The sequence below is a fragment of the Halichoerus grypus genome, chromosome 6, assembly GCF_964656455.1.
Source record: "Halichoerus grypus chromosome 6, mHalGry1.hap1.1, whole genome shotgun sequence".
In the NCBI taxonomy this organism is placed as follows: domain Eukaryota; kingdom Metazoa; phylum Chordata; class Mammalia; order Carnivora; family Phocidae; genus Halichoerus; species Halichoerus grypus.
The window spans coordinates 122,749,156-122,776,788 of NC_135717.1; the positions used below are offsets into that span (position 1 = coordinate 122,749,156).

At 49.9% G+C, this 27,633-nt stretch overlaps 2 protein-coding genes across 5 annotated transcripts in view; both read left to right on the top strand.

Annotated features, from left to right (window-relative positions):
• Window positions 1-12,895, top strand: part of KIF5A (kinesin family member 5A) — a 29,916-nt gene extending 17,021 nt beyond the window's left edge. The window contains exons 13-31 of one of the 4 annotated variants that reach the window (XM_036077952.2): window positions 334-402; window positions 793-999; window positions 1,304-1,450; window positions 2,004-2,192; window positions 2,560-2,677; window positions 3,033-3,097; window positions 3,208-3,317; window positions 3,679-3,780; window positions 4,319-4,379; window positions 4,617-4,688; window positions 4,846-4,950; window positions 5,476-5,496; window positions 7,544-7,760; window positions 7,872-7,907; window positions 8,018-8,171; window positions 8,480-8,562; window positions 8,972-8,999; window positions 9,465-9,579; window positions 10,647-12,895. In XM_036077952.2, coding sequence (XP_035933845.1) covers window positions 334-402; window positions 793-999; window positions 1,304-1,450; window positions 2,004-2,192; window positions 2,560-2,677; window positions 3,033-3,097; window positions 3,208-3,317; window positions 3,679-3,780; window positions 4,319-4,379; window positions 4,617-4,688; window positions 4,846-4,950; window positions 5,476-5,496; window positions 7,544-7,760; window positions 7,872-7,907; window positions 8,018-8,171; window positions 8,480-8,562; window positions 8,972-8,999; window positions 9,465-9,543 — 1,863 coding nt within the window. In that variant the 3' untranslated portion in view covers window positions 9,544-9,579; window positions 10,647-12,895. The remainder of the gene's footprint in view (window positions 1-333; window positions 403-792; window positions 1,000-1,303; window positions 1,451-2,003; window positions 2,193-2,559; window positions 2,678-3,032; window positions 3,098-3,207; window positions 3,318-3,678; window positions 3,781-4,318; window positions 4,380-4,616; window positions 4,689-4,845; window positions 4,951-5,475; window positions 5,497-7,543; window positions 7,761-7,871; window positions 7,908-8,017; window positions 8,172-8,479; window positions 8,563-8,971; window positions 9,000-9,464; window positions 9,580-10,646) is intronic. The other 3 variants (XM_036077951.2, XM_036077950.2, XM_036077953.2) reach the window with 3 other exon arrangements.
• A 2,770-nt stretch (window positions 12,896-15,665) lies between these two features.
• PIP4K2C (phosphatidylinositol-5-phosphate 4-kinase type 2 gamma) lies at window positions 15,666-27,486 on the top strand. Its single transcript, XM_036077954.2, has 10 exons — window positions 15,666-15,965; window positions 18,528-18,625; window positions 19,302-19,398; window positions 19,744-19,887; window positions 23,425-23,571; window positions 23,763-23,801; window positions 24,391-24,504; window positions 24,860-25,127; window positions 25,306-25,409; window positions 25,603-27,486. Exons 1-10 carry the CDS (start codon window positions 15,792-15,794, stop codon window positions 25,681-25,683), a joined length of 1,266 nt encoding a protein of 421 aa, XP_035933847.1. The 5' UTR covers window positions 15,666-15,791; the 3' UTR covers window positions 25,684-27,486.
• The last annotated feature ends 147 nt before the right edge of the window (window positions 27,487-27,633 follow it).

A 27,633-nucleotide genomic window follows, 5' to 3' on the forward strand; every position in this document is an offset into this window, starting at 1 on the left:
GCCTCTGAGGCCCAAGACTTTGCTTTTGAAAGATTTGATTAGAATGGAGCACTAAAGTGAGATTTCTAGGTTAGAGGACATGTACTTTAACCTAAAGGCTTTTGCTGTGTATTGTCAAGGTTATACCACCTTCCAGGGAGAAAGGAATTTGAAAGTGAGGGCAGGAGTGAGGCAAGAGACTGAGGGCAAAGCTTCTTTTTAGGATATGGGGTTTCTAACTCAAAGCCTGAACTGTCTGGATTTTTGTCAGGATCCTACCTCTGCCCCCACCCCCATAAGTCCAGACTGTATGGAGCTTCCCTTCACTCCATCTTTCCCCTTTGCCTCCAACAGGACGATGAGATCAACCAGCAGAGCCAGCTCATAGAGAAGCTTAAGCAGCAGATGCTGGACCAGGAAGAGGTAATGGGAAGGAGGACAAGACATGAGAGGAGAGCGGTGTGTTCCCTAAAAGGCATAAAAGACCGTTTACAACCAGATAGAAGAAGGGCTTAGTCTTCTGCGTCGGGCTTGGTCACCCCCCCAAAACTATCGAAGTCTGGGGACTTAACTGGGGCTTTGTGTAAAACACAGATTTGGAGTCTGGGTGCTTCTTCCTTCTGTGAAACCTACAGCCCACTTCCTCTTGACTCTTGCTTTGACCCTTGCCCCTCTCCTGGAGCTCTGCCCTCCAGGCTTAGGGTGCCAGAAGGGCCCCGTCTGGGGCAGTGTTCTCGGCTTCCCCAGACCAGGGGGCCATAGAGGCGGTCACTGGCAGCAGACCCCCTCACGTACCTTGCCTCTTCCTCCAAGCTGCTGGTATCCACTCGAGGAGACAACGAGAAGGTCCAGCGGGAGCTGAGCCACCTGCAGTCAGAGAACGATGCTGCTAAGGAGGAGGTGAAGGAGGTGCTGCAGGCCTTGGAGGAGCTGGCCGTGAACTACGACCAGAAGTCCCAGGAAGTGGAGGAGAAGAGCCAGCAGAACCAGCTTCTGGTGGATGAGCTGTCTCAGAAGGTGGTGAGTGGCTGACCGGGGTTCAGGAACCCCCTGGCCTCCAGAACATCCTCCATGTCCCAAGGGACCTCTGCGCCCGGGGGGCTGCATCACACTCGTACCTTTGCCCTGCTGTGCAGTGTGCCAGGGGACCCTCTCCCGCCCTGTCACCACCCTTCGCCCTCCTGACCCCTGTCTCTCCCAGACCCTTGGGCAGGGCCTGTGTTCTCTCTAGCAGCCCTCGGGGTCATATAAGGCAGAGGCTCTGCGCGGGCTAGGGAGGGGGGTGGGCAGATGGCAGCGAGATGACGCGAGGGGCTGTCCCCAGGCCACCATGCTGGCTTTGGAGTCTGAGTTGCAGCGGCTACAAGAGGTCAGTGGACACCAGCGGAAGCGAATTGCGGAGGTGCTGAATGGGCTGATGAAGGACCTGAGTGAGTTCAGTGTCATCGTGGGCAACGGGGAGATTAAGCTGGTGAGTGGGGCTGGGGGCAGCAGGTCATTCTTGCTCTGGGCACTGGTGGGAGAGGCAGGGGAGCACCACCCAGGCCCTCAGGGATACTGAGGAAGGTGGGCCAAAGAGCCAGGAAATACGCCTTTAAACTAGACCCGGGAAAACAAGTAGAATTTGCATAGCCTCAGCTGTAAATACACCTTCTAGAGGGTACCGAATAAGAGGCCATGGAGATGTGCATGTAGCTGGCGTTAGAGGTGAGGCACAGAGCTGGGAACAAGATACGCAAATCCGTAGCGGAGACCATTGGGCTGATCAAGCAGATCAGTGTGACTCCAAATCACATTGCCTTATAAGATGGAAGAGGGCAACTGTCGGAATTGGATCTTTAAGTGCAGGGAGAAGGATTTAGTGTGAAATGCCAAGTGATAGCAGCTAAAAGTTGTTTGGAAGATACGTGTGCCACCCAAGTCTGTGTGTGTGTGGGTGTACGCGGGGACGGGCAGAATGCACGGGAATGGGAAAGCTTCCCTGCAGCCGAGAAGCACCTCTTCCTGCCCTCTCCCACCCGCAGCCAGTGGAGATCAGCGGGGCCATCGAGGAGGAGTTCACGGTGGCCCGACTCTATATCAGCAAAATCAAGTCAGAAGTCAAGTCTGTGGTCAAGCGCTGCCGGCAGTTAGAGAACCTGCAGGTTGAGTGTCATCGCAAGATGGAGGTGACAGGGCGGGAGCTCTCATCCTGCCAGCTGCTCATCTCCCAGGTGAGCGCCGGGCCCTGAGAGTCTTGGCGTGCCGTGGGAAGGAGGATGATTCTGCGGCTATGGGATAAGACTCCCAGCACCTGCCGTCATGTCAAGGGCCTAGGGTCAACCACAGTCCAGGACAGAAGAGCCTGGGCTAGCCGGGGATGGTCGAGGCCAGGGAAGGGAAGGTTCAGAGGGGATACCACCCTCGGAGCTGATGGGGTCTAAAGGAAGGGTCTCCAAAGAAATGGCCTCTGGCCCTGTGTCTTCAGGCCGGCACAGCAGACGGGGAGGGCCTGGGAAGAAAGCTGCAGAGGTCAGTGTCGCCCAGCTGTGTCCTTGACTCCATCCTTCTTCTTCCGCTCACTAACCCTTCCCCCACTAGCATGAGGCCAAGATCCGCTCGCTTACAGAATATATGCAGAGTGTGGAACTAAAGAAGCGGCACCTGGAAGAGTCCTATGACTCCCTGAGCGATGAGCTGGCCAAGCTGCAAGCCCAGGGTGAGGCCTTCTTCAACCTCTAAACCACGCGACCTGGGATCTGAGATCCTGGAGCGGGGCGGGGAGGAAAAGCCACAAACATCAAATAGACCTTCTAACAGCACGCTCCTCCCATGCATTAGACTGAGGTCGTAGAAGCTTTGGCCTATAGCTTATTGTACACAAGCCATGAACCCTCCGTGGATCTCTTTCCCTGTCATATCAAATCGCACTGTCCTAACCCAGAAGAATATCCCTGAGGGCCCACCCTGGGTCCATGTCCCCTGCCCTACTTGCAGCTCTGGTCGAAAAGTGAAGTTCTTTCCGGAGGAGGTAGGTGCGATGTAAGCCACGCTCCCCTTCCTCTTTCCCTCAGAAACTGTGCACGAAGTGGCCCTGAAGGACAAGGAGCCAGACACACAGGATGCAGATGACGTAAAGGCGAGTGGGGAAGGGGCGGGGCATAGACGGGGCCCAGCACGGCCGCGCCGGCCCTCTCCCAGCTGGTGCCTGGGAGTCTGGCTTTGAGCGTGGGGTGGGGCTGTTCGCAGAAGGCCGTGGAGGTGCAGATGGAGAGTCACAGGGAGGCCCATCACCGGCAGCTGGCCCGGCTCCGGGATGAGATCAACGAGAAGCAGAAGACCATCGATGAGCTCAAAGAGTAAGAGTCCCCTGGGTGGCTCCGGCCTCCACGGCTCCCTCTTGGCCCGGGGTCTGGTTTGTTCACTTCCATGGGCCACTCCCCCTGACCATGCCACAGCTTTGTAGCCCAGCTCCAGGAGGCACGGGAGTGAGGACTAGTTCTTCTCCTTGAGCTCTTATGATTGGGTAGCCCATGGCTTCTCACTCTGTCGTGGAAACTGTGGCCTGCGTCTGCCTCCAATAATTCGAAAGTAGATGCATCCATCAGTCCTGACCAGACCCACTTGTACCAGAAGGAAAACGTTTGCAGGGCTGGTCTTCCCTTTCCCCCCTCATTAATAACCTTTTTGTTCTCTCCAACACCTCCTCGCCCTCTGCAGCCTGAATCAGAAGCTGCAGTTAGAGCTAGAGAAGCTTCAGGCTGACTACGAGAAGCTGAAGAACGAAGAACACGAGAAGAGCAGCAAACTCCAGGAGCTGACGTGAGTGATGGCCCAGACCGCTACTCACGCACACCCGCAAAGGCAGGGAACGGTGCAGGTGGGAAAAGGGTGGCCGCAGGAAGCAGATGCCTCAGACGAGTCATAGGATGCAGTGGGGAAGGGCCAAAGAAAAAGGAGAGACAGAGACGTTCAGAAATAGTGAATATTAGTGAATAGTGAATATTAGCTGCCCTGGCCTAGAAAGATGTCTGTGATGTTCTGTTAAGGGTGAAAAGCAGGCTACAAAACAGTATGAATGGTATGATCCCATACAATTTTTGTGGGATATCCCTGCATAGAAGTAAGAGTCTGGGAAGACTGACACCAGAATGTTATGTTGGTTTGATCTGTCAGCAGTAGAATTATGGGCTTTTTATGAAACTCATCTTACTTTTTTTTTCTTCTCTAATTTCTGCATAGCAAACATGAGAAACTTGTATAATAAGTAATAATAAAGTCTAGATCGAAGGAATGGAGAGGGAGGAGAGAGGGAGGGAGGACAGTCCTGAGGGACTCTTGTGTTTCCTTCTCGCCCCAGATTTCTGTACGAGCGACATGAACAGTCCAAGCAGGACCTCAAGGGTCTGGAGGAGACAGTTGTGAGTGGTTTCCCTCTGTGCCAAGTTAACAGGGTGAGGTGGGGGCTTCATGTCTTCCCCTGACTTCTCCATGAGCCCATTCCTTACACAGCATTAGTCTGTGGCATAATCAGAACACATCTTTTCCTAAAGGATGAGTGATTCACCTGCCCAAGTAGATTGACGCTTCCTATAATTTTGGGGCGAAAATACTGACCTGGTATTTGGCTACCCACAATGTGTCATCATTCTTTCCAGGCCCGGGAACTCCAGACCCTCCACAACCTTCGCAAGCTGTTCGTTCAAGACGTCACGACTCGAGTCAAGAAAGTGAGTGCCATCCTTGGAATCTTCCCAGCCCCCGTACTGTCCCCTGCCCGCAGGTTTCTCTAACCCCTGTGGCCTCCAGTGGAGATGGCTTGGCCTGGTGTGGGTGAGACCTTTTTGGCCTGGGACAGCCACATCTTTCCCCCCCGTCTTTCATCAGAGTGCAGAAATGGAGCCCGAGGACAGTGGGGGGATTCACTCCCAAAAGCAGAAGATTTCCTTTCTTGAGAACAACCTGGAACAGCTTACAAAGGTTCACAAACAGGTAAGAGTAGGGGAAGGGGTGAAAAGAACTCTTGAGGCTAGGTGCCTAGGAGACCCAAATCCTCCGAGGTCCCTTGGATTTAGGAAATCTGCTTTTGCATGTTTTCCTTACTTTTCCCTTTACTTTTCCTATGAATCCCTTCTTTATCCATGTTTGGTTCCACTTTTACCCTGTTCTTTGTTCCATGCCTGTTCTCCCTTCTCAAAGCTCCCAACTGCCTCTGCTCAAAGTGAAATCCCCCAGGCCTATGGATTTGGAGGGAGAGGTTGAAACTGGTAGAGGTTTCAGAGGCACGGGGCTGTTAACTACACAGGAGGGATACTGGTCAGAGGCAAGGAGAAGCCAGGGATGTTGGGCTTCCTCTCACGGAGAGAACTCCATCTGCATAGGCCTGGGGCAGGCATGCAGGCTAATTAAAGGATGTCCTCCAGATGGCGCAACCAGCCCCTGGGTGGGCCTGGTTGAAACTCCTGTGTATTAAGTTGCTGCCTCTCTGTCCCCCTCCTTGCTGCTGCGGCTCCTTAGGTGGATGACTGGGTTTCAAAGGTATGGGGTGGGGAGCTAGAAGGGGCAGTCCAAAGGAGTCAGGACAGGAAATGTTTGGTGCGTACAGAGCAGGAGCACCCTCGCTAGCGCCAAATATCTGAGCCTTGAAGACGTGCCACAGTGTGTCAACCGGCTCTTCTAACTGATTCGTGCAATAAACCCTAATCTATACTTTATTCCCTTTCTTTCAAACCCACCTGAACATTTGATCTAGACTCATATTCTCACTAAACCGGAGCTTAAATTTCTCAGTGCAATGCCCAGCATATTTAGAAATACTTGGCACATCTTTTTTTTTTTCTTTTTAACATATATAATTAAAAAAAAAATCCCAGAACTGTGGCCCAATGATAATTTGCAGGGTATATTTATTTTATTTGGGCCCGCAGAGGGCTGTACTATCATCTTTCCCCCTTTGCTTATTATACAGCAGTATAACAATGTAACAACATTCCGGAAAAGTTGAAAGTCCAGGGAAGAAACATTTGTAATCAGTTCTGCCATCCTATGTTCCTTTCTCTGTGTTCACTTTCCTTCTCTGTCCAAATGCATGCCGTATTGCTTGTTTTTTCCCAATATTTTTATTGTGGTAAAATACACATAAAATTTGCCACCAGAACAATCTTTAAGTTCAGTGGTATTAAATGCATTCATACGGTTGTGCAACACCCCCACCGTCCTTCCCCATCCCTGTCATCTTATAAAACCGCACCTCTACCCCCACTTCCCAGTAACTCCATTCCCCTCCCTCCCAGCCCCTGGCAACCACCATTCTTCTTTCGTTCTCTATGATTTTGACTCCTCGAAGTACTTCCTATAAGTGGAATCCTGCAGGATTTGTCCTTTTGTGGCTGGCTTATTACACTCAGCATCATGCCCTCCAGGCTTATCCACAGTGTCGGATGTGTCAGGAAACCACAGGCTGTTTCCTTTTTCCTCACTGAAGCCGCTGCCTCTCTCTGCTCAAAGTCCCAAAGACCAAAAACAACTCACCTAGATGACGGAGGCCTCCTCACAATGTCCTACCTCAGCAGACACAAGACTAGAAAGGGAAATGAGAGAGATGTAGAAACTTCTCAATTCACAGACTCTTAAATAGCCAGGCCTTCAGCCCTAGTCTTAATTAAGCTGAACTCTTGTCACAGCCAACCATTGTTTATAATCTTTAAATTGTCCAAAGTAGAAGGGGCACAGATGTATTTCCAAGCTCTGCCCTTTCTCCCCGGGTTCCCTGCTCTACCAGCTTACCTGGTATCTTCCAAGGCCGGCTCCTGCAGGCTGGAGCCACCCCGCCCCGTTTTTGTACGAAATCCTATAAAAAGATCAGGAAGTCTTCTCTGGCTGCAAGGTGGTTGCTACCACTCTCTCTACCTTAAATTAAATGGGGGAGGGACAGCCCAGGAAGTCCTTGAATGTGAAGCTAATGAGCACAAATGTTTGTGAGCCCTCAAACATTTTCTTTCCTTCCTATGGGGTGCTGTGTGAATGTGTGCGGGTGGGGGGTGAGGGGGGGCTCCCATGTTTCAGCTTCTGCTCCTGCTCTCCACTGCACCTAACCTGCCCTCAAAACCATATGCACCTTCCAGACTGCCACTGCGCTCTTGCTGTCCCGCCCTGTGCATGCCTACAAAGCCATCTCTGAGTGCGGGGTGCCTCATCCCCACGGTTGCCCTGGGGCTGTTGGTCTGGCACAAGCTGTGAGGTATTGGGGGGTGGGTATCGAGGCCAGGAAAAGACTGGGACAGGGCACTGTCCCAAGAGTTCTGGGCTACGGTGGACCTGGCACGTTTTGCTACTCAGAAAACGATGTGACTTTTTCATGCCTGACCACTGTTTGCTCCGGGAGAAGGAAAAAACAGGCCAGAAGAGCAGTTAGGTAAAGGGAACGAGGCCTTTCGAGGAAAGAGTGCTGTCTCCGTCTTCCCTGACTTGATTTTTCTTTATTCTCTCTCCCTGCCCCGCACCCCCATGCTCCACCGCTCCACCGCTGGCTCTCTCTTGGGTCTCCGGCTTTGCCTTGGCCTCTTCCCTCGGGCTTACCCCACAGCTGGTACGTGACAATGCAGATCTGCGTTGTGAGCTTCCTAAATTGGAAAAACGACTTAGGGCTACGGCTGAGAGAGTTAAGGCCCTGGAGGGTGCACTGAAGGAGGCCAAGGAAGGAGCCATGAAGGACAAGCGCCGGTACCAGCAGGAGGTGGACCGCATCAAGGAGGCCGTTCGGTACAAGAGCTCCGGCAAGCGGGGCCATTCTGCTCAGATTGGTGAGTGGTTCTGGGTGGCAGCAGACGAGGTGGGATTACCTCTGGGGAGATCAGCACGTTCCTAAGTGTCAAGCAACTAGATGATTGCTTTTTCTCCTACCTCCACCCCAGGATCACCCCACTGCCATCCCCCCAAAACGTATAAAAGTGAGTGATGTTATGAGCGGCTCGGTTCAGCTCCAGCTCCGTGACTTCCAGGACCGGGGCAACTGCAGGGAAACGGCCTCCTCACGGTCATTTTCCTTGCTTTACCACAGCCAAACCCGTCCGGCCCGGCCACTACCCAGCATCTTCACCCACCAACCCCTATGGCACCCGGAGCCCTGAGTGCATCAGTTACACCAACAACCTCTTCCAGAACTACCAGAACTTGTACCTGCAAGCTGCGCCCAGCTCCACGTCAGACATGTAGTGAGTGGCCCCGGGCGTGGGCTGGGCTCCCAACCCAAGGCTCTCTGCTCTCTGTAAGGCATAAGTTGGGTCAGCTGCTGGCTGACACTTAATTCCTTTCCTAAGTAGCTTCATCTCAAACCCTTTCTCAACTTCACACCTACGGTTAGAAGGTGGGCACTGCCCTCTCAGCCTGTGGCCCCGTTTGTTGTCCTCTGTTCTCTGGGGACGGGAGGGGTGTACGGCTCCATCCCCACTGGGATTATGGGTCCTCAGCATATCGGAGGGCGGGTGCCAGAGGCAGCATCTCTCTTCTCTGCTCCATCCAGCTTTGCAAACTCCTGTACCAGCAGCGGGGCCACATCTTCCAGCGGGCCCCTGGCTTCCTACCAGAAGGCCAACATGGACAATGGTGAGTGACAAAGATGGGTGACCAGCCTCTGGGATCCCCAGGGCAAGTTGAAAAGTAGAAGAAAAGTAAGTGACCCTGTGCCTACAGCTTGAACGCTGCCCATCCCTTCAGGATCTTGGAGTCTTAGAAGTGGATTCCTCCTATTGCCGTGCTTGTCCCCACCCTCCCCTGCCTTCCCCTTTCTCCTTTCCTTTAGAAGGGGTCAGGGAGAACTTTCTCAAACAAAATGATCAGGCAGCTTGGGGGAGTTGCAAATACAGAGCCACAGACCCAGGTGGCAGCTATACTCCAAAGTCTTACCTTTTTCTCTAAGGGGTCAGGATGAGAGAGGGTTTGGGGAGATGGCTTCTAACACCCCGTCTCCTTTTTCCTTCTCCGAATCCTGTGTTCTCAATGATGATGTCTTCAGGAAATGCCACAGATATCAATGACAACAGGTACACCCATCCCCATTGCTCTTGAGTTCTCTGGGTGGGACCAGAAGAAATGGTTAAATTTCCCTCGTGCCCTACGTAGAGGTTCTCTGGAGCCTGCAGGGAAAGGAGGAGGAAATGAGAACCATTCTCGTCATCACCGGGTTGTCCCGAGGATCCACTCATCCCCTGCCTCTTGGTACAGAGAGCACATCCCCTCCTCCAATCCCACCTGTGGCTTCTCCCCACTCCGTCATGGGGGCTGGGGGAGTGCCATGGCCATCTGATGACCTGGCTTTCTCTCCTTCCTTTGGGAACTCTGTGACCTTGGGCGAGTCAGCTCCATCTCTCCAGCCTTGGTTTTCCTTGTATTCCTGTAAATCCCGAATAGTCCCTGCCTTTTGTTGTCTCACAGGGATGCTATGAGAGCAAAGTGACAGGGATGTTTTCCTCTATTCGGAGCTGACAATGCTGGGTCTGTTCTTCTAGGAGTGACCTGCCTTGCGGCTATGAGGCTGAGGACCAGACCAAGCTTTTCCCTCTCCACCAAGAGACGGCAGCCAGCTAATCTCCCTCACGGACTGCCGCATACCTGCACTTTCAGGTAGCTTCAGGCTGCTTCCTCTGACCAGCCTCCGGTTGCCTCCTGTCTGGCCCTCAGCCTCTTTGTTTCTCCTGCTTTTTTTCATCATCTCAAAACTTTTACAATATAGTTGTCCCTCAGCTCCTGCTTTCCCTGCCTAGGGGATAGGTCCCTCCTGGCCCCCAGGCTCCAGACACTGACCTCCCCTCCCCCGCTGATGCTTGCCTTTTGGCCAAAGTAGTAACCACAGTACTGCTTTTCAGCCACTAGGGGTCACTGCCACATGTCAAAAAGAGTGAGCAGGGGTGATGTCCGTCTAGAGCCACAACCGGCCCCCCGGAATGTAGTCGATATTAGGAGACCTTGAGAGATCATCTCAACCCCGTCTGCCTCCACCCTAAAAGAATTTTGGATGGATAGGTATTTTCTGAACCAAGATACCTCCAGTAAAGGAGGTGTTGGCTTCATTCCTGTACGTGTGTCGCATACATCTCCGATCTGTGTAGGTCACCAATAAGCTTTAGGAAATGCCCCAGGAGGTCTGACTTGTTGTCTCTAATACTGCAGCGTCAGCACTCCCCTGCCACCTTGCTCAGTGGAGGTAGGAAATAGCTGTGTTCCCCCTCTTAGCCCCCTCGTTCCACCTCTGTCCCCAGGTCCTCTCTTCCAGCAGCTCAGACACCTTCCCGGTGCTTGTGTGTCACCAGGCTTCTCACTTGCTTTAGGGCCCAGAACTGGACACTTGGAGCCTGTCTTATCGTCCCCTTTGGATCCCTGGAGAACTAGAAATGAGAGGAATAGGGCCAGTCACTTGCCGGGCTGCGTCCATGCCAAGCCCTCTCTGGGGGCTTTCCAGGATAGTAGGCCAGGCACACACAGGCAGAAGGGCGTGAGGAGCAAAGAAGGAGGGATGGGGAAGAAAGAGGAAGGCCTGGGGCAGAGAAGCAGGCCCTGGGGGAGTGGTGTCCGGTTGTTGGCATTAAAGGAACAAGACCGTAAGTCGAAGTTTGTACAAATGCCACCCTGTTCCTGTTGAGTGGCTGGGCTGCAAGGTGGTTCCTCACAACCTCTTTCTCTTTCTTCCCCAGTTTCTAAGAGGGACTGAGGCCTCTCCTCTCAGCATGCTGCAAACCTGTGGTCTCTGATACTAACAACTCCCTCCCAACCCTCGTTGTTCAACTGTACTGTTTGATGTCTTCTCTTACTCTGTATCTCTTTGTACTCTGTATCTATATATCAAAAGCTGCTGCTATGTCTCTCTCCTCTCTGTCTTACTCTCTAAGTATCTAATGATGTATTTAGCAATTTCTAAGCATAGTATACTCACTCTCCTCATTTGGGGCAATAGGGAGGAGGGTGAGTGTTTCTTCTTTCAAACACGCGTCTCTCACACTGAGTGGTGTTAGTCATGGAGATGATAAAAGGAAAAATGGGAGCTAGAGGGCCGTAATCCTTCACACACACACACACACACACACACACGCACACACACACACACACACACACAAAGCCTTAAGCAGAAGAATGTCTTAGCGTCAGAAGAAGACACAGAAATAGACTCTCCCCCTCCTTTTTCGCCGACAGCACAGGGGAGGGTAACCTGGAAGGACAGCTACCTGACACGTAGAATTTTCTTCATATACCCCTCAACTGAACCACCCTCCCTTTTTGTACCTTTTGCCTTCCTCTTCCTGTCCCCTGACCCCCTGCCCCAATGACCAAGGACATGGATTGTTCAAGGGACCATTTCCCTTTCTCCTCAAAACTCCTTTTGATATTCTCTGTCCCAGAACTCATGAACAGAACCTAGAGTTGCTTTAAAATATTTGGAAAACTTGAGGAGGCAGACCCTTCCCAACAGTCTGTCAATGGCTGCTCATATGTCCGGTGATAGTTACAGGCACGTGTAGTCAGCGAATTGCTTCTTTGGGTTTGGGGGTGAACAGGCTGGGAAATTCCAAGTATTTTTTGCCACAGTGATGAGCTGGATTCCTTTCTCTGTCCCATATTGGGCTGCATGTTCTTCTCATGTCCACCTTTTGGTTTGGGACCTTCCAGTTCATTGGCAAAATATCTCTCTCAAGATGCCTTCCTTTCAGGCTAGAGCCTGACTTTTCCCCATGATGCATAAAAAAATTTTTTTTGTTTGACAGAATTCCTTTGATAATGTCCCCATCTGGTTTTAAGTGCACTTTGAAGAAATGGGCAGAGCAGATTTTCCAGACTGGGGAGGGGGTGGTGAGGGGGGAGTTCTCTCCCCCCAACACTGCTCCATGTAATTGATAGGACTGTTATTTTGGTTTCAGACATCCTTTCCTTCCACATGGTGCTAAGGTGGTTTTCTAGGTAACTACAGGGATGGAGAGTGGAGGTCAAAATCAAGAAAGTCCAAATCAAGAAAGTCTGGTGTCCAGATACCCAGTCTTACGTAGGATGGAAGAACAGGATCCCCCAGCAGCAGGGCAACCATTACCTAGCTTCTAAGGCAGGAAAGAAAGCTTGGGGGGAGTGCCAGCTTATAAATATAGGCTGTATTGGCCTGGGACTCCTTCAAGGGAAAAAGTTCCTTCTTCCTTTACCTGTTGGGCCCCTCTTAGCAATTATGGAAAAATGCAGGGAAAAATCTACCATAAGGGTGTAGAGTAAATCCAAGGCAGCGATATTCAAACATTTTTAAAAATAAATCTTATATAGAACCTGATATAAAAAATAACCCAAAGTGACGCAGACCTGGGCAGTTTACATTTTCTTTATTTGGTGGAAAATGCTTCCTTAGTGGAGGAGCTCTTGAATGGTCCTAAGAGTTCAGAACCTGAGGGTTCTGTAGTTTGCAAACCACTCCTCTGAGGGAAAGGGGTTCAGCTTGGCTCCCCTGCCCCAAGCCCCTAACTCAGAGCAGAGAAGGAAAGGCCCAATGGGAGAAGAAGGAAGATGCCTGTGCACCTGTGGACTTGAGCTAATATTTGCCAACAGGGCAGCTGAGAAGCCAGTGGGCTTTATGTAATCTTGCCACCAAATAATTCTTTTAAAACGCACAAGAAAACTTGAAGGTGTCGGGCAGATGAGGAGAGAGATGTAAGGGGAATCTAATTCACTTACATAAATAAGAACACGCACGCAGGACCTTCACCAGAAGCTTCACTCTACGTCCCCCCCCCCCCACCCCAGCATCCCTTTCCAGAGAGCCAGGGTCACCACAAGGGGCACCTGGCCTGCCCACTCCCATCTGCCAAAATGTTGCATGCCAGTGTGGAAGACAAACCAAGCCGCACAAACCCCAGTGTGTATTTACTTGATGTACATAGATACCTTGAAAATAAAATAAATTCAATGATGACTCCGTGGTGTTGTAAATCTTTATCCCTTCCTGGTCCCACTCCCTTACTTGCATGTAATGGCATTTGACAGCGTGGTATATATCCTTCCAGATGTTTTTCTATATATTTACACATATTTGTTTGTTTTCCCCACTTGAAAATATATTCTGGAGATCTTTTCATGTCATTATACATAGACTTACCTCATTAAAATAGGGGCGCCTGGGAGGCTCAGTTGATTAAGCATCCGATTCTTGATTTTGGCTCAGGTCATGATCTCAGGTTTGTGGGATTGAGCCTGTGTTGTGCTGCACTCAGCATGGAGTCTGCTTAAGAGAGTCTCTCCCTCTGCGTCCCTGCCTCCCCGCTCGCATACTCTCTCACTCTCTCTAAAAATAAATGAGTCTTAAAAAAAAGAAGTACCTCATTAAAATATAGATACAATTTTTCATAAACTTATCCTATAATTTTTTCAACCATTCCACTACTGGAGGACATCAATCTAGTTTGTTTGTAGTTTTTAACAAAAAATGGTATCCCATTCTCTTCATTTTTTCCCCCAGACCATCACCTCAGTCCCAGTGTCAATTCTGTCCCTCTCCAGTGGGACTCCATTCCTCCTTTGCCAACAGCTCGGTTCTCTTGTCCCAAGATCATCTACCACATTCACCCTTCTAACCCCTATTTTATTTTATTTTATTTTATTTTGTAAGGAAGCAAGCTGTATGCCCAATGTGGGGCGTGAACTCACGACCTGGAGATCAAGAGGCACATGCTCTACCAACTGAGCCAGCCAAGCACCCCCTATCCCCATTTTATTTTATTTTATTTTTATTTTTTTAAGATTTTTTAAAAATTTATTTATTTGACAGAGAGAGAGACAGCGAGAGAGGGAACACAAGCAGGTGGAGTGGGAGAGGGAGAAGCAGGCTTCCCGCTGAGCAGAGAGCCTGATGCGGGGCTCGATCCCAGGACCCTGGGATCATGACCCGAGCCGAAGGCAGATGCCCAACAACGGAGCCACCCAGGCGCCCCCCCATCCCCACTTTAGAGCATACCCCTACGTGTCCTCTCTGCTCATACCTTGGAGCTTCTGAGATGAATGGAGAAAAATGCATGACCGAAACACTGGGGCAACTGAAAGCCTAGGAAGCTAACTGGCCCTTCGGTGCTGCTCACGGCTCCTGTGTATCCCTACTGGGTTTCCTCGCTTGCTTCCTAGAGCAGCTGGTCAACACTCCATTCCCTTCTCACCTCCTCTGTTAGGCAAACAATTAAGGCAATTGATCGTGAAATTCTTCATCTGCCCTCTATCCCTACACACTTACCTATATCTGCACCGATCCTTTCCTTTCTTCCTCGTAACAAGTGATAAATCTCTCTTCTCTGGACTAAAGCAAGTCCCTTCTAGATCCTTCATTCTTGAGATACTTACATAGACCCAATATATACAATATCTAAAAGTGTGGCAGACGGGCAGGTTATATCTTGTGATTTCTCCCCTTCTCCTTGTAAGGTCTCCCTGAAAAGTGTGTTACTTTTACTTTTTAAAGTAATCTCTACGCTCAACTTGGGGCCCAAACTCACAATCCTGAGATCAAGAGTCACATGCTCTACTGACTGAGCCAGCCAAGTGTGCCCTGAAAAGTGTGTATTTTTACTGTGCTTCTCTATAAGTGACTCCCCATCTTGTTTTCTTACAGCCAGATTTCCTGACAAAGTCCCAAGCTTCCCCTCCCCACTTCTTCATCTCCCATTCATTCCTCAGCCCACCTTGAACTGGCTCTTGTTCTGCTGAAACTGCTTTCTGAAGGTCACTGGTTGCCAAATACAATGGGCACTTCTCCATCCTTGTCTTGCTTCACCTCTCCATGACATGTGACACTGCTCTCCACTCCTTTCTGGAAACTCCTTGGTCTGTGACCCTGCTCTCCTGGTTCCTTTTACCTCTCAGTCGTCTCCCACTAGCCTCTTAAATGCTGGTCTATACCAGGGTTCTTGCTTTCTCTGGAAGGTGCCATCCACTTCCCCAGATTCCATAACAATTACTCAATCTGTATCCCCAGCCCAGACTATTCTGGGCTCTGGGCTCATATGTTCAATTGCCCTCAGGTACCTCAAACACATTCCAAACTGAACTTTTCACCAAACTGCCTCTTTTCATGTCACCACCACCATATCTCCTCACCTTAGCCAGAAGCCTGGGATTCAATCTCAAGGTCTCCCTTTCCCTCAAGTCCCACATCCACTAAGAATTTTCCAAACTGACATCAAACTCTACCTTTAGATGTCATTCCCTTCTTTCCATCCCAACAGCCACTGTTTTAGTTAACCACCTCGTGCCTACACTTTCGGAATACTCGAGTCACCCTCCAGAATGATGCCTGAGTGGTTCTCGTTTAATCCATTTAATCCATCGAAACCACTTAAATGATGCCTGAGTGGTTCTCGTTTAACCCATTTAATCCATCGAAACCACTTAAAGGATCTCCTACTTCGTAAAGAAATACTTTTGGGTGAGCCTCAGGCGAGAGGTTACTCCCAGAAACTGGGCAAAACCGGAAGGCAACTACTTTGCAGCAAAAGAGCCGCCGACCTGGGAGTGAACGAGGCCAGCCCAGGCCGCTTCCCCACCGCCTCGGTCGCAGGTCCGGGCCCGGCGGACCGCCCGCAGCCCGCAGGGAACGCGGCTTCCGTGCGCCCGCCCCTGCGCCAGGTGAGCCCACCCACCGCGCGGGCGTTGGGGCGGGCGGGCGCCAGGGGGCGGAGCCAGCCCCGCACCGCCCTGCTGCGCGCCTGCGGGCCAGCCTCCGGTCACGTGACGGCGGCCCAGGTGAGCACCGCTTCCGGAGTCGGAAGCCTGCTTCGCCGCGGGCTCCGGCTTCCACTCCGGCGGGTGCACGGGAGAGGGAGACTATGGCGTCCTCCTCTGTCCCGCCGGCCACCGTACCGGCGGCGACAGCGGCCCCGGGCCCGGGTTTCGGCTTCGCCTCTAAAACCAAGAAGAAGCATTTCGTGCAGCAGAAGGTGAAGGTGTTCCGGGCGGCCGACCCGCTGGTGGGCGTGTTCCTGTGGGGCGTAGCCCACTCGGTGAGACCCGGCACTAGCCCCCCCAGAAGCCCTGTCCGAACCCCGCTGCTCTGGCTCCTCCGGGCGTCCCTGTTTCCAGGCTTCCGCCTCCGGAGCCCCTCGCGCGGCCACTTCCCCCCGCGGCTGTCCTGGTCCCTGCCCACCAAACCTTAGGTGTTCCCCGGCGTATCTTCTCGCCCTAGACGTTGTTGTTGTTTCTTTTTTGAAATGTAGACTTTGTTTCCCCCTCTGCCCTCTATTCCACCACTCTAGTTCCGCCTTCTCCACCTCAAATCCAGCTCGCTGCCTCCTTCCTGCCAGGTCCAGCCTCAGCCGCAGGCCACGGAGACCGGCCGGGACCCGGCTTCGGCTGGAAGGACATTAGGGGGAGGAGTGGCTGCTGTTCAGGGTTGGGTGGTGGTGAGGTGTCCGGTGAGAGTTTGTGTGTGGAAGGGGAGCAGGGAAGGTAGCTAAATGAGGGGGATAGTTCACTTTCCTTTCTAGCTGCTGTCCTTGATTTTGGAACCTTGGCTTTGGGGAAAAGCTCCAGGCTTTCCTGGACTTTCTAATCCTGCTTGTCTCTTCCTTTCCCTTCCAGAGGTACAGCATTTCAGAGAAGCTACCCACCCTGAGCCCCATTAAGCCTTATGTATGGTATATGCCTTTGCTCTTAACTGCATCCCCATTGCTGGCTGGAGTGATGGTGTTTGGTGTAAGTGGGGGGCTCGTCTTTGACCAAAGAGATGGCGCTGCCGCTCTGGTCCTGGGGACACTATGATGGTTAACTTTAGAAACAGGTAGAGGGGTATGGCCTGGGAATCAGGAGGAGGCCAAAGAGGCCAGTGCATCTGTTTTCCTTCACTCAGGTGAAGGAAGCACAGCTATTGCTCCTCCTTCCTCAGATTTGGAGTGGGAGGGATGTAGTGATCTTGGCTGTAACAGGCAATATTTTATAAATCAATTTCCTCAAGTCGTTATAGTCACGGCAGGGTTGTAGAGATGGACGAGGGTGAGGAAGAATACAATTTTTTGTCCCCTTCTTAATTTGTGGTTTAGAATGTCGTTGGGTGTCTGTATTTGTATTTGTGGTTCTGTGGACCGCTCCCAGAGTATCTATGCTAAGGCACTTGGTATGGGCAAAGCTGATGGAGGTAGAGCTGCCTCTCATGTGTACTTTCCAGGTGACCCATCCATCCCTTTGGGAAGCTGAACAGGGAGGATTTTTCTTTGGTAAGGGTTGAGGGACTTACACATGAGAGCTGCCTCAGCTTCCCTAGGTATATATACTTTAGCTCCAACGCCCCACCGTGCAGCCAACCCACATTTACTTCAAGTGTCTAGAATGGAGAATTCCTTGAACATATGTCTTAGTGATGATTCAGCCTGCTTGACAGCAGGTGGTGAGGAGGGGGCATGAAGAACTATAGCTGAATTTTAGGCTGGGAATCTCAAGTGGCTTTTTTTTTCCTGGAAGAATATGTTCTGTCCTCCTTTTCTACTGAGAATGAGAGGAGCACGGTTTCACTGCAATCTGTGGGATTTAGGTTAGACTGCACTTCATAACCTCTGTTAAATGATCAAATAAAGGTAGGCAAGACACCCATTTATTCAGTTAAGAAACACCTCAGGACCCCTTGTGCCAAACATTATGCTAGCTAGGCACCTGAGAGACACAGACAGCTACAACTGGTCCTTGCCCTCGAAGAGCTCACAGTGTAGGTGGGGAACTTACATAAACTACCCATTAGAGTCGTATGTTAAGTGCGCTATTAAAGGTGGGTGAGCGGTACTGTGACAACACTGGGGAGAAAACACATCTCCTGGGATTTCTTCGTACAGGAACTCCCTTTCCACCCAGAATTAGCAGATGGCTGATTCTGGGGGCCAAGGAGAGCTTGTGTTGCTTGCATCCTTTGGGCCGTGGGTTGGCTTGACTTTAGGAACAGACAGCTAATGAACTCATACCCTCTGCCTGCCTGCATGCATTCCCTCTGAAATCAGCTGCTCTTCTTTTACTTTACATCCAGGCAGTGGGGATCTACTAGAGAGACCTGGGTCAGGGTGGTCTGGAAGGCCTGGTCCTGTTTGTAAGGACATGCCTCCTGCAGGATGTGGACATCTCATTCTTGTTGCTGTGGACTCCTCAGAGTCCCATTAACTCTCTTGTCTACTTCAGAAAAAAAAAAAATGCCTTTTGTTTTGTTTTTAATGGAGCATAGAACTGTTTGTCTTGAGTGTTTTGAGTCTGCTGAGGGTATTTTTTTTCTTTAGAACTTCTCACAGCTTTAAAAATAACCCTGAGCTGCTCACAGAGTTTGCCTAATATAAAATGACTGGTGCGAGCATGCAGTTCCCCGGGGGTGGAGTGTGAGGGGCTGTGTGTGGGGGCTGCTTACTGCAGTCCTTGTTGGGAGCAGAAGAGGTTGGATGCTTTCTCTCACCTCTGGCAAGTAGATGCATAACCAGTGTTCTTAAAGGAACGAGGTTTGAGTTGCCCTTTTCTGACTCTTGCCCAGACACAGTGTAGAAGTAGCTCTCCACACCACTCCTCACTGGCTCCCTGTTCTTGTTTCGGCTTATCAGATCAATGAGCTCAGCCAGGTGCCTCCCCCCGTGATGCTGCTGCCAGACGACTTTAAGGCTAGCTCCAAGATCAAGGTCAACAATCACCTTTTCCACAGGTATGTGGAGATCCCTGCTCTTCTCCTGTCAACCTTCCTAGAAGAAAATAATACATAATTTTAAGAGTTAAGATTCAGTGAATTGAAGGTTTTAGATTGGGAAGGCAATTTACAAGCTCTGTGTTCTAACCCCCTTCCCAGTGCAGAAATTCAGTATCATGCAAAGAAACCATTAAAATAACTTCCAGTGTTCTCTATACCCTTATATATTTGTAATAGTTTGTTTTTCATCTAGTCTGGCAATACCACAGAGTAAATACATTTAGATGCCCTTACCATTAGCTTCTGATAGAGACTCTCTGAAAGAAATATCTGAGTTTCCTAGGTGCTTCTGGTATCAGAAGATGCCATTCCAAACAGTGGCACCTATTGCTGATTTTAGGATGTCTCGAACTTGCGTGAGATTTGTGAAATGATGCTGTTTAAACAGGCATTAAATCCTGGTTCTACTTAAGCTACTTACCAGCTCTATGTTTGAAACAGGTAACTCAACCACCCTGAGCCCCAGTGTCCCCTTCTATAAAATGGGAATAATATACATTTAAAGGACTTTACAAGAGTTTTATGAGAATCAAATAAGGTAAATGTGTGAAGGTGCTCTATAAACGGTCAAGCTCTATATAAATGTAAGGTAATACTGTTACTTTGTTTTCTTACCTTGAAACCCCTGTTTCAGGGAAAATCTGCCTAGTCATTTCAAGTTCAAGGAGTATTGCCCCCAGGTCTTCAGGAACCTCCGTGATCGATTTGGCATTGATGACCAAGATTACCTGGTGAGAGTCCTTTTTGGGTGAGAGGGGTCCTTTCTCCCTGACAACCAGGGAATCCTTGGGCCAGTCATGTTGGGAGAAATGGGAGCTTTGGCAAGTCTGATTCTTTATCTATTTGTGGTCACGGGCATCTTCAAAAATCTGATGAAAGCCATTAACCCTGTCCTTGGGGAAACATGTAGCTACATTAAAATTTTTGCTTTCACTTTCATTCAGTCCAGATGAAGAATCCCTGCTCAACCTTTTATGCAAGGGTTTTATCCACTTTCAGACACAGTCACTTGACCATTATCCTATGACTTGCATCTCCATACACAGAGGAAAAGAGCCTCTGGCCTGTGTTCCTAGGTATCCCTCACCCGAAGTCCCCCGAGTGAAAGTGAAGGCAGCGACGGTCGCTTCCTTATCTCCTACGATCGAACTCTGGTCATCAAAGAAGTATCCAGTGAGGACATTGCTGACATGCACAGCAACCTCTCCAACTACCACCAGGTCAGGCGGCTCTCCAGCTTCACTCTTGCCCTCTCCTCTCTATTCATAGCTTAGCTGCTAGAGTACATGGAAACTTCCTATCTCTTCTCCTCCCTACAACCCATTTTGCTGCCCAAGAAGCACTTGACATCATGTTTTTGAAAACTAGGAATTTCAGAAAAAGCCTCTGCATACCTCTTTGTGTCTGACCAAATAGGAGAAGTTAGACATGGTCCTTCTGTTTTGGTATTTACAATCTAGAACTGCTGTGGATTGATACATAAAGCCACTTGTAGAGCAAAGTATGAACTATAGACTGAGCCAGAATTAGGTGAAGTGTTAACACCAAATACACTGTCAGGAACAAATGCAGTTTTGAGGAGGAAATCAGGATAAGTACATGGTTGGGGATAAACTGGAGGGGAGAAGCCATGATCATATCCAGTCCTAAGTGGGATTAGGGAGGCTATTCTGTCTGATCAGATTAACTTGGAATGTGGAGTTTCTGGAATATTTTGGTGAGAAAAACATGGCCTGAATATCTTCCTACTGAAAAAAATATCTCTCCAAGGTCAACAAGCAAGGAATAAATGAAAGACTCAAAAAGTGATTGGTTTATTCAACACTGAATGTCCATTATCAGTAGGCCCTCCATTAGGCAGCAGAGAAAGAGGTGGGTGAGGAAGAGGCTCTGGAGGATCTCTTGGTCTAATGGCAGAGGGTAGGACATAGTGGAGGGTGTGCAGTAACAGAGGCATGGATGGAGTGCTGTGGGGGTGCAGAGGAAGAGCACCGTAACTTACCTGGGGAAAGAGAGAGGCGCACTGGGAGCTTCAAGGAGAGTTTTTTAGAAAGAGTATCATAGGAGTTGATGCTTGAAAGACTAATATGGACTCCTTAGACAAGGTGGAAGAAAGCATTCTAGGCAAAGGAAAACTTGGAAAGGCACAGAGCTGTGAGAGAGGTATGTTATTTAGAAATAGCCCCGTGACTGCATTTTCGAGATTGGGCTGGACTACTGGGAGTGAAGAGTGAGCAGGTTCGAGGGAATGAGAACAGTCTCGGTGAGCAAGGACCAAGGCTGGAGAATGGAGAAGCCTTAGTGGTCGAGAGGCAGAGGAAGACCTGTGGGAGACTTGTGCGAATTGAGGGCAAGGCGCCTCCGGATTCCTGCTTCGGGATAACTGGGTGTCCATTCACGAACATTTGGGAAGCAGAAAAAGAAACCAGTTTTGGGGAGAAGGCAGTTCTTTTTTTTTTTTTTTTTTTTAAGATTTTATTTATTTATTTGACAGAGAGAGACACAGTGAGAGAGGGAACACAAGCAGGGGGAGTGGGAGAAGCAGGCTTCCCGCGGAGCAGGGAGTCCGATGCAGGGCTCGATCCCAGGACCCTGGGATCATGACCTGAGCCGAAGGCAGACACTTAAAGCCACCCAGGCGCCCCAAGAAGGCAGTTTTGATTTACACATATTGAATGTGGGGTTTCTTTTTTTTTTTTTTTTAAGATTTTATTTATTTATTTGACAGAGAGAGACACAGCGAGAGAGGGAATACAAGCAGGGGGAATGGGAGAGGGAGAAGCAGGCTTCCCGTGGAGCAGGGAGCCCGATGCGGGGCTCGATCCCAGGACCCTGGGATCATGACCTGAGCCGAAGGCAGACGCTTAACGACTGAGCCACCCAGGCGCCCCGAATGTGGGGTTTCTACCATTCCTCCAGATACAGATGTCCCATAAGTGGTTGGGGAATTGAGTTCAGGCAAGTAGAAGTGTAGATTTGAGAGTCACAGGTGAATAGATGGTGATTAAAACCAGAAATATAGACTAGATTATTGATGGTAAGTGTGTGGAGAAGAAATGAAAAGAAGCAAGGAGAGGGGAGAGCCCATAAAGGAGACTGAGTTGCCGATGTCCTCCTTTGTTCTGTGTGGGATTTGAGAAGAGAGGGGAGGAGAATTGGAAGAGTGGAATAGTGGGAGCTCAGGGTGCAGAGAGTTCTAGGGAGAGACTGGTCAGGAGTATCAAGTGCCCCCTAGTTGAAATACAACAATAACTACAATGAATACCCATTGGATTTGGCAACTGAGGGATTTGAGGAAGGGAGAAGTAGATTTCAGAGGAAAAATAAGGATATGAATCTGATTTCACTGGTTTGAGGTATGAATGAGAGGAAGTGGATTGACCACTTTTCTGAGAAGGCTGGCTCTGAAGAGAAATAGGCGGCAATACTGAGAGAGACAGTTGCATTGAAAGAGGACTCGATTTTTATTTTGTTTTTTAAGATATTTATTTATTTATTTATTTATATTTAGATTTTTAGATTTTATTTATTTATTTGACAGAGAGGGACACAGCAAGAGAGGGAACACAAGCAGGGGGAGTGAGAGAGGGAGAAGCAGGCTTCCCGCGGAGCAGGGAGCCCGATGCGGGGCTTGATCCCAGGACCCTGGGATCATGACCTGAGCCAAAGGCAGACGCTTAACGACTGAGCCACCCAGGTGCCCCAAAAGAGGAATCGTTTTTTAAGAATCCAAATTATAAGCCATCATGTAAGCATTTTTACTACAGGAATCTAGCCCACCAGGAAACATAAGTCTAGGTAAAATTATTTCATTGGTAAGCAGATGTAATTTCTAATCCTGGTTCTGTGACCACTCATACTTAAAGAGGGTCTAGGGGCATCTGGGGGGGCTCAGTCAGTTGAGTGGCCGACTCTTGATTTCAGCTCAGGTCGTGATCGCAGGGTCTTGGGATTGAGCCAGGCTCCAAGCTCAGCAAGGAGTCTGCTTGTCTCTCTCCCTTTGTGCCCCCCTTATGCTTGTGCCCCCCCCAAATAAATAAAATCTTTAAAATTAAGAGACATTATAGAAATGGAATAAATCAGAGATGAAGGTTCACAAACTGCATGGATAATCACAGGCCTCTTTAACAAGTCCCCACCACTTTTTTTTTTAAGATTTTTTTTTTTTAATTTATTTATGTGCGCGCGTGCGAGAGAGAGAGAGAGAGAGAGAGAGAGAGAATGCAGAGATGTGTTTGTAGGGGGGCAGAGAGGGAGGGAGAGGAAGAGGGAAAGAATCCCAAGCGGATTCCACGCTCTGCAGGGCTTGATCTCACAACCCTGAGATCATGACCTGAGTGGAAACCAAGAGTCAGATGCTCAACCGACTGAGCCACCGAGGCGCCCCCCTCCCCCCACCACTTTTGTTTTTTTAAAAGTCTTTTTTTTTTTTTTTTAATATATTTATTTGACAGAGAGATAGCACAAGTAGGCAGAGCAGCAGGCAGAGAGAAAGGGAGAAGCAGGCTCTCTGCTGAACAGGGAGCCTGATGTGGGGCTCGATCCCAGGACCCTGGGATTATGACCTGAGCCGAAGGCAGCCGCTTAACCGACTGAGCCTCCCAGGTGCCCCTCCCCCCACCACTTTTGACCGGGTAACCTCTCTACTTGAAGTTGTCTGCCCTACCCTGGAATGGTGGTATTTGCATTCCCATCCCTGGGCTGTTCGTGCATTTACTTCTCAGCTTCTCCCCATTCCTTCCTCCCTCCTACCTCAGTACATTGTGAAGTGCCATGGGAACACACTGCTGCCCCAGTTCCTGGGGATGTACCGGGTCAGCGTGGACAATGAAGACAGCTACATGCTTGTGATGCGTAACATGTTTAGCCACCGTCTTCCTGTGCACAGGAAGTATGACCTCAAGGTAAGGAAAGGATAGTTAGGGCTGAGGGAGAGGCTCCTGATGGCCTGAGAGTGGGGAAGGGCCTGGGAGGGCATTTAGAGGGTTCATTTCAAAGGAAAGAAGACTATGGGTTTGAGTACCCATCTTAGGAGCTGGATCCTAACTATTCTTTTAGTCACTTCTGCTGACTTGGTCTTTGGGTCTCTCCACAGGGCTCCCTTGTATCCCGAGAAGCCAGCGATAAGGAAAAGGTGATACTGCTATTAGGTGATAGGGTGAGGGATGAGGGAGGGCAGACAAAGGGATCTCCTTAGGATAGAGGTAGGGGTCATCAGCTATTTATTCTTATCTTAAACCACCAAAAGGAAGAGAGGTGTGAGCTGGTGCCGACCCAGGGATTAAATGTTTGGAATGGGCAGCGGGAGCAGCTGCTGTCTCACTGGCATGGGCTATCCCATGTGGAAGGTTTGGCGAAGGATGGAGATGACGAACTTTAAGAGCGAAATGTTTACCCTCTACCTCCCACTCTGGGTTCTTGTAGTCAAGCAGCTCTTTTTGCTTAAGAAGAAGAAAGAAAAGTCAGCTTGAGGGGTCTTGACTGAAAACCGTAAGCAGAAGGTAGTGGGATGTGATTTGGGGTACCACTGCAGTGACTGAGTTTGGAGAAGCTGCTAGAGCTGAGAACGGCCTCTGGGGCAGCGTGGCAGTGTGGAGTCAGAGGGGCTGTAGGATCTCTCTCCCCTCGAAGCTACTGAGTTAGACATGGAGCCCCAGATAGAGCATTGTTCTCTGAGACCTTGGGGGAAGGGATAGATTCCTAAGATGTCCCTTTACTTTCAGGTTAAAGAATTACCCACTCTTAAGGATATGGATTTTCTCAACAAGAACCAGAAGGTTTATATTGGTGAAGAGGAGAAGAAAGTATTCCTAGAGAAGCTAAAGAGAGATGTGGAGGTGATGATCGGTGTGCTTGGGAAATGGCTGTTTCCTGTTGCTCCCCATTCCCAGTCTGAGGGAACTGCTCCCCTTCCCTTTATTCTTTGGGTTCTCTGCATGTAGGGGAGTTGGGTATGGGACATGAAAAACCCTCAGAGGTGATGCATGGAGGGGGTGGCTAGAATCAGCCAACAGGATGACCTCAGATACCAGGACATTGATGTACTAAAGGGCAGTGGTGTCCTTCCAACCCTCAGTTTCCATCCTTCCTTTCCCCAGGAGGGCCCCAGAAACTCAGGAGTGGAGGTATAGGGGTGGTACCTGGGAGTGGGGAGGGAGATCTGAGGTATCTGATTTGTCAGTGGGGTCTCAGTTCCTAGTGCAGCTGAAGATCATGGACTACAGCCTTCTGCTGGGCATCCACGACATCATTCGGGGCTCTGACCCAGAGGAGGAGGGGCCTGTGCGGGAGGAGGAGTCAGAGGGGGATGGGGACTGTGGCCTGACAGGACCACCCGCTCTCGTGGGCTCCTATGGCACCTCCCCTGAGGGTATCGGCGGCTACATCCATTCTCATCGGCCCCTGGGCCCTGGAGAGTTTGAGTCCTTCATTGACGTCTACGCCATCCGGAGTGCTGAGGGTGAGAGAGATCCTGGAAATATTAAGGGTGTTGGTGGTGGGGGGGGGGTTGGCCTTGGGGGACTGAGACCAGGGTGGTGGGAGAGAGGCTGGTTAGCTTTTCAAAACAGATCTGACTGGTTCTTGGGGAGAGGGAATTGGGACTGTACTTGCTCTTCATTGCTGGTTTCTTTCCCCAGGGGCCCCCCAGAAGGAGGTGTATTTCATGGGTCTCATCGACATCCTGACACAGTATGATGCCAAGAAGAAAGCAGCTCATGCAGCCAAAACTGTCAAGCATGGGGTAAGGGTTCCGCAAAGCCTTTCCTTTCCTATCTTTTGACTCTTCGGGAACAGGGGGCCATTTGTGCCAGAGAAATGGGGTGGCAAAAGGACAAAGGGTTGGGGATGGAAGTGGTGTGGAGTGGAATGGAGGGTGGAGAGTGGGGAAGGGTGGGGCAGTGGCCTGACACCGTGTTCCATACCTCCTCTCACAGGCTGGGGCAGAGATCTCTACTGTCCATCCTGAGCAGTATGCTAAGCGATTCCTGGATTTTATTACCAACATCTTTGCCTAAGAGACTGCCTGACTCCATGCTGACTGCTGCTTTATCTTCAAAGTGGCAGGGTTCTGAGAGGCTTGGGGGAATTGTGGATATGCTGATCACTACTTCTTCTTTTCCTCCTTTGTTAAATTCCAGCTACAGGCTCCTTGCATCCAGATAACTCCATCTTGTTGAGTAGGCTCTTCCTGACCCTCAGAAATACACTATCCCATCTCCTCCTGTCCAGTTTTCTTCCTTTTCTCCCTCCCCTCCAACCATTCTGCTTGCTTCATTAGAGTGTTACTGTTGACTCACTCCCAAGTGCCTTGATCTTTGTAAATGTCCTGTTGTTTCTAGAACATAGGAGGAGATGGGGGAAGGGGGTTACTTGCCAACTTCAGGACCTGACTGGACAGATGGACCTGGCTCAAGCAACTACTCTGGATGCACTTTGCTGTGTGGGATGAACTAAGAGTGTCTGAATTTTGCTGATAACTTTATAGAACTCACTGTGGCATGCTTCCTTCCCAGTAGGCCCTGGGATGGAGGACTTTCAAGATACTACAGTTTTGGGTGCTGGCATGCACACATGTGATGGGATATGGCCCATCTTACACACTAATGGGGTGGGGAGTGGCGAGCCGGCTGGCACCTCACAGAGGTGGGACCCACGAGGACACTTGAAATTATGCAGGGAATTGGAAAAGGTGTCTGTCAAGAATTGACTCCTCTCCAGTCTCTTCCCTCATCCTACTTCCAACCCCCACCCCTGTACTTCTGGGTACAAGAGCCCAGAGATGGCCAAAGTGTTCAAGCCTGGGTGAAGACATTGGACTGCTACTGCTCTTCACCAGGACCTCACACCCCTTCTGGGGCTGGAACCCTTCAGTGGGGGGTGTGGGCAGTTTTGGAGGCTGGAATGATGGGCCAGGGTAAAAGGTTCATTCCCAGTGCTAAATTTCCTCTCTTCATGTCTAGCCATCCCTGAGGTTTTATTCCCACCAGAAGGGAATATCTCTGCCTGGGTCAATCCTGGTCACTTCAAGAGGATGAAGGACTCAAGTGTGGGAACCTGCTCTACTCCTTGGAGGTGTGCACCTAGCATACTTCCTTCTCAGTCCCTTCTCAAATCCTTTCTCCAGTTGGATTTGTTATTCTGTTCTTTTCTGTCTCATACTGCTACTGTGTCTCCCAAGGGACAGATGGACTTCTTTGTCATCTTCACTCTCCACCCCCAGAGAGGAGTCAGAGCCAGGACTCAAATCACCCAGCCCCCTCCAAAGAGTTGAAATGACATGTGATAGTCTCAGAATGTAGAGGACTCTGATGACCCAGATAGTGTCCTCCCCATCCCCTGATGCCTTTGGGGCTAAGGCAACCATTCTTGCTACTCTTCACTCGATCCCCTTTATGGCTTCCACACTTTTTTTTAACATAAAGATGGGCACTAGCAACTGGCCTGTGGGGATGCAAGGATTCTTTGCACTGTATATAGCTGGACTGATTTGTCTCACAAGAAGTCATACAGTCATAAAGGAGAATTCCTCTCTCCCCTCCATCTTCTCCAAAGGAAGTAACAAGAGGAATCCACAGTTAAGGATTAGAGCCCCTATAATATCTTCCCATCAGGGGCCCGCTGATCTTTTTCATTCCAGCCGTCTACCTTTCCCCTGTTGAATGCAATAAAACTCCATGACACCAGCAGCTGTCGCTCTTTAGAAATTGGTTTTCCGACCATGTGGCTGATGTATCATGAGCAGTATGGTCTTCATTTTGTTGCTTCTGTTTTTCATCTTTTTTGTTTTATTAATTAATAAAAAAGATCTTGTGTATTTACTCCCATTGCTGTCACTATATAGGAAATAAACTATTGAATCCATATTCCTTCACAGACATGCCTTCCCCCACCCCCTTTCTGGGGAACCCTGTGCTTAGGGGTGTGGAAACCAGATGAAGAATTACGATCATTAAGATGTTGGGCCC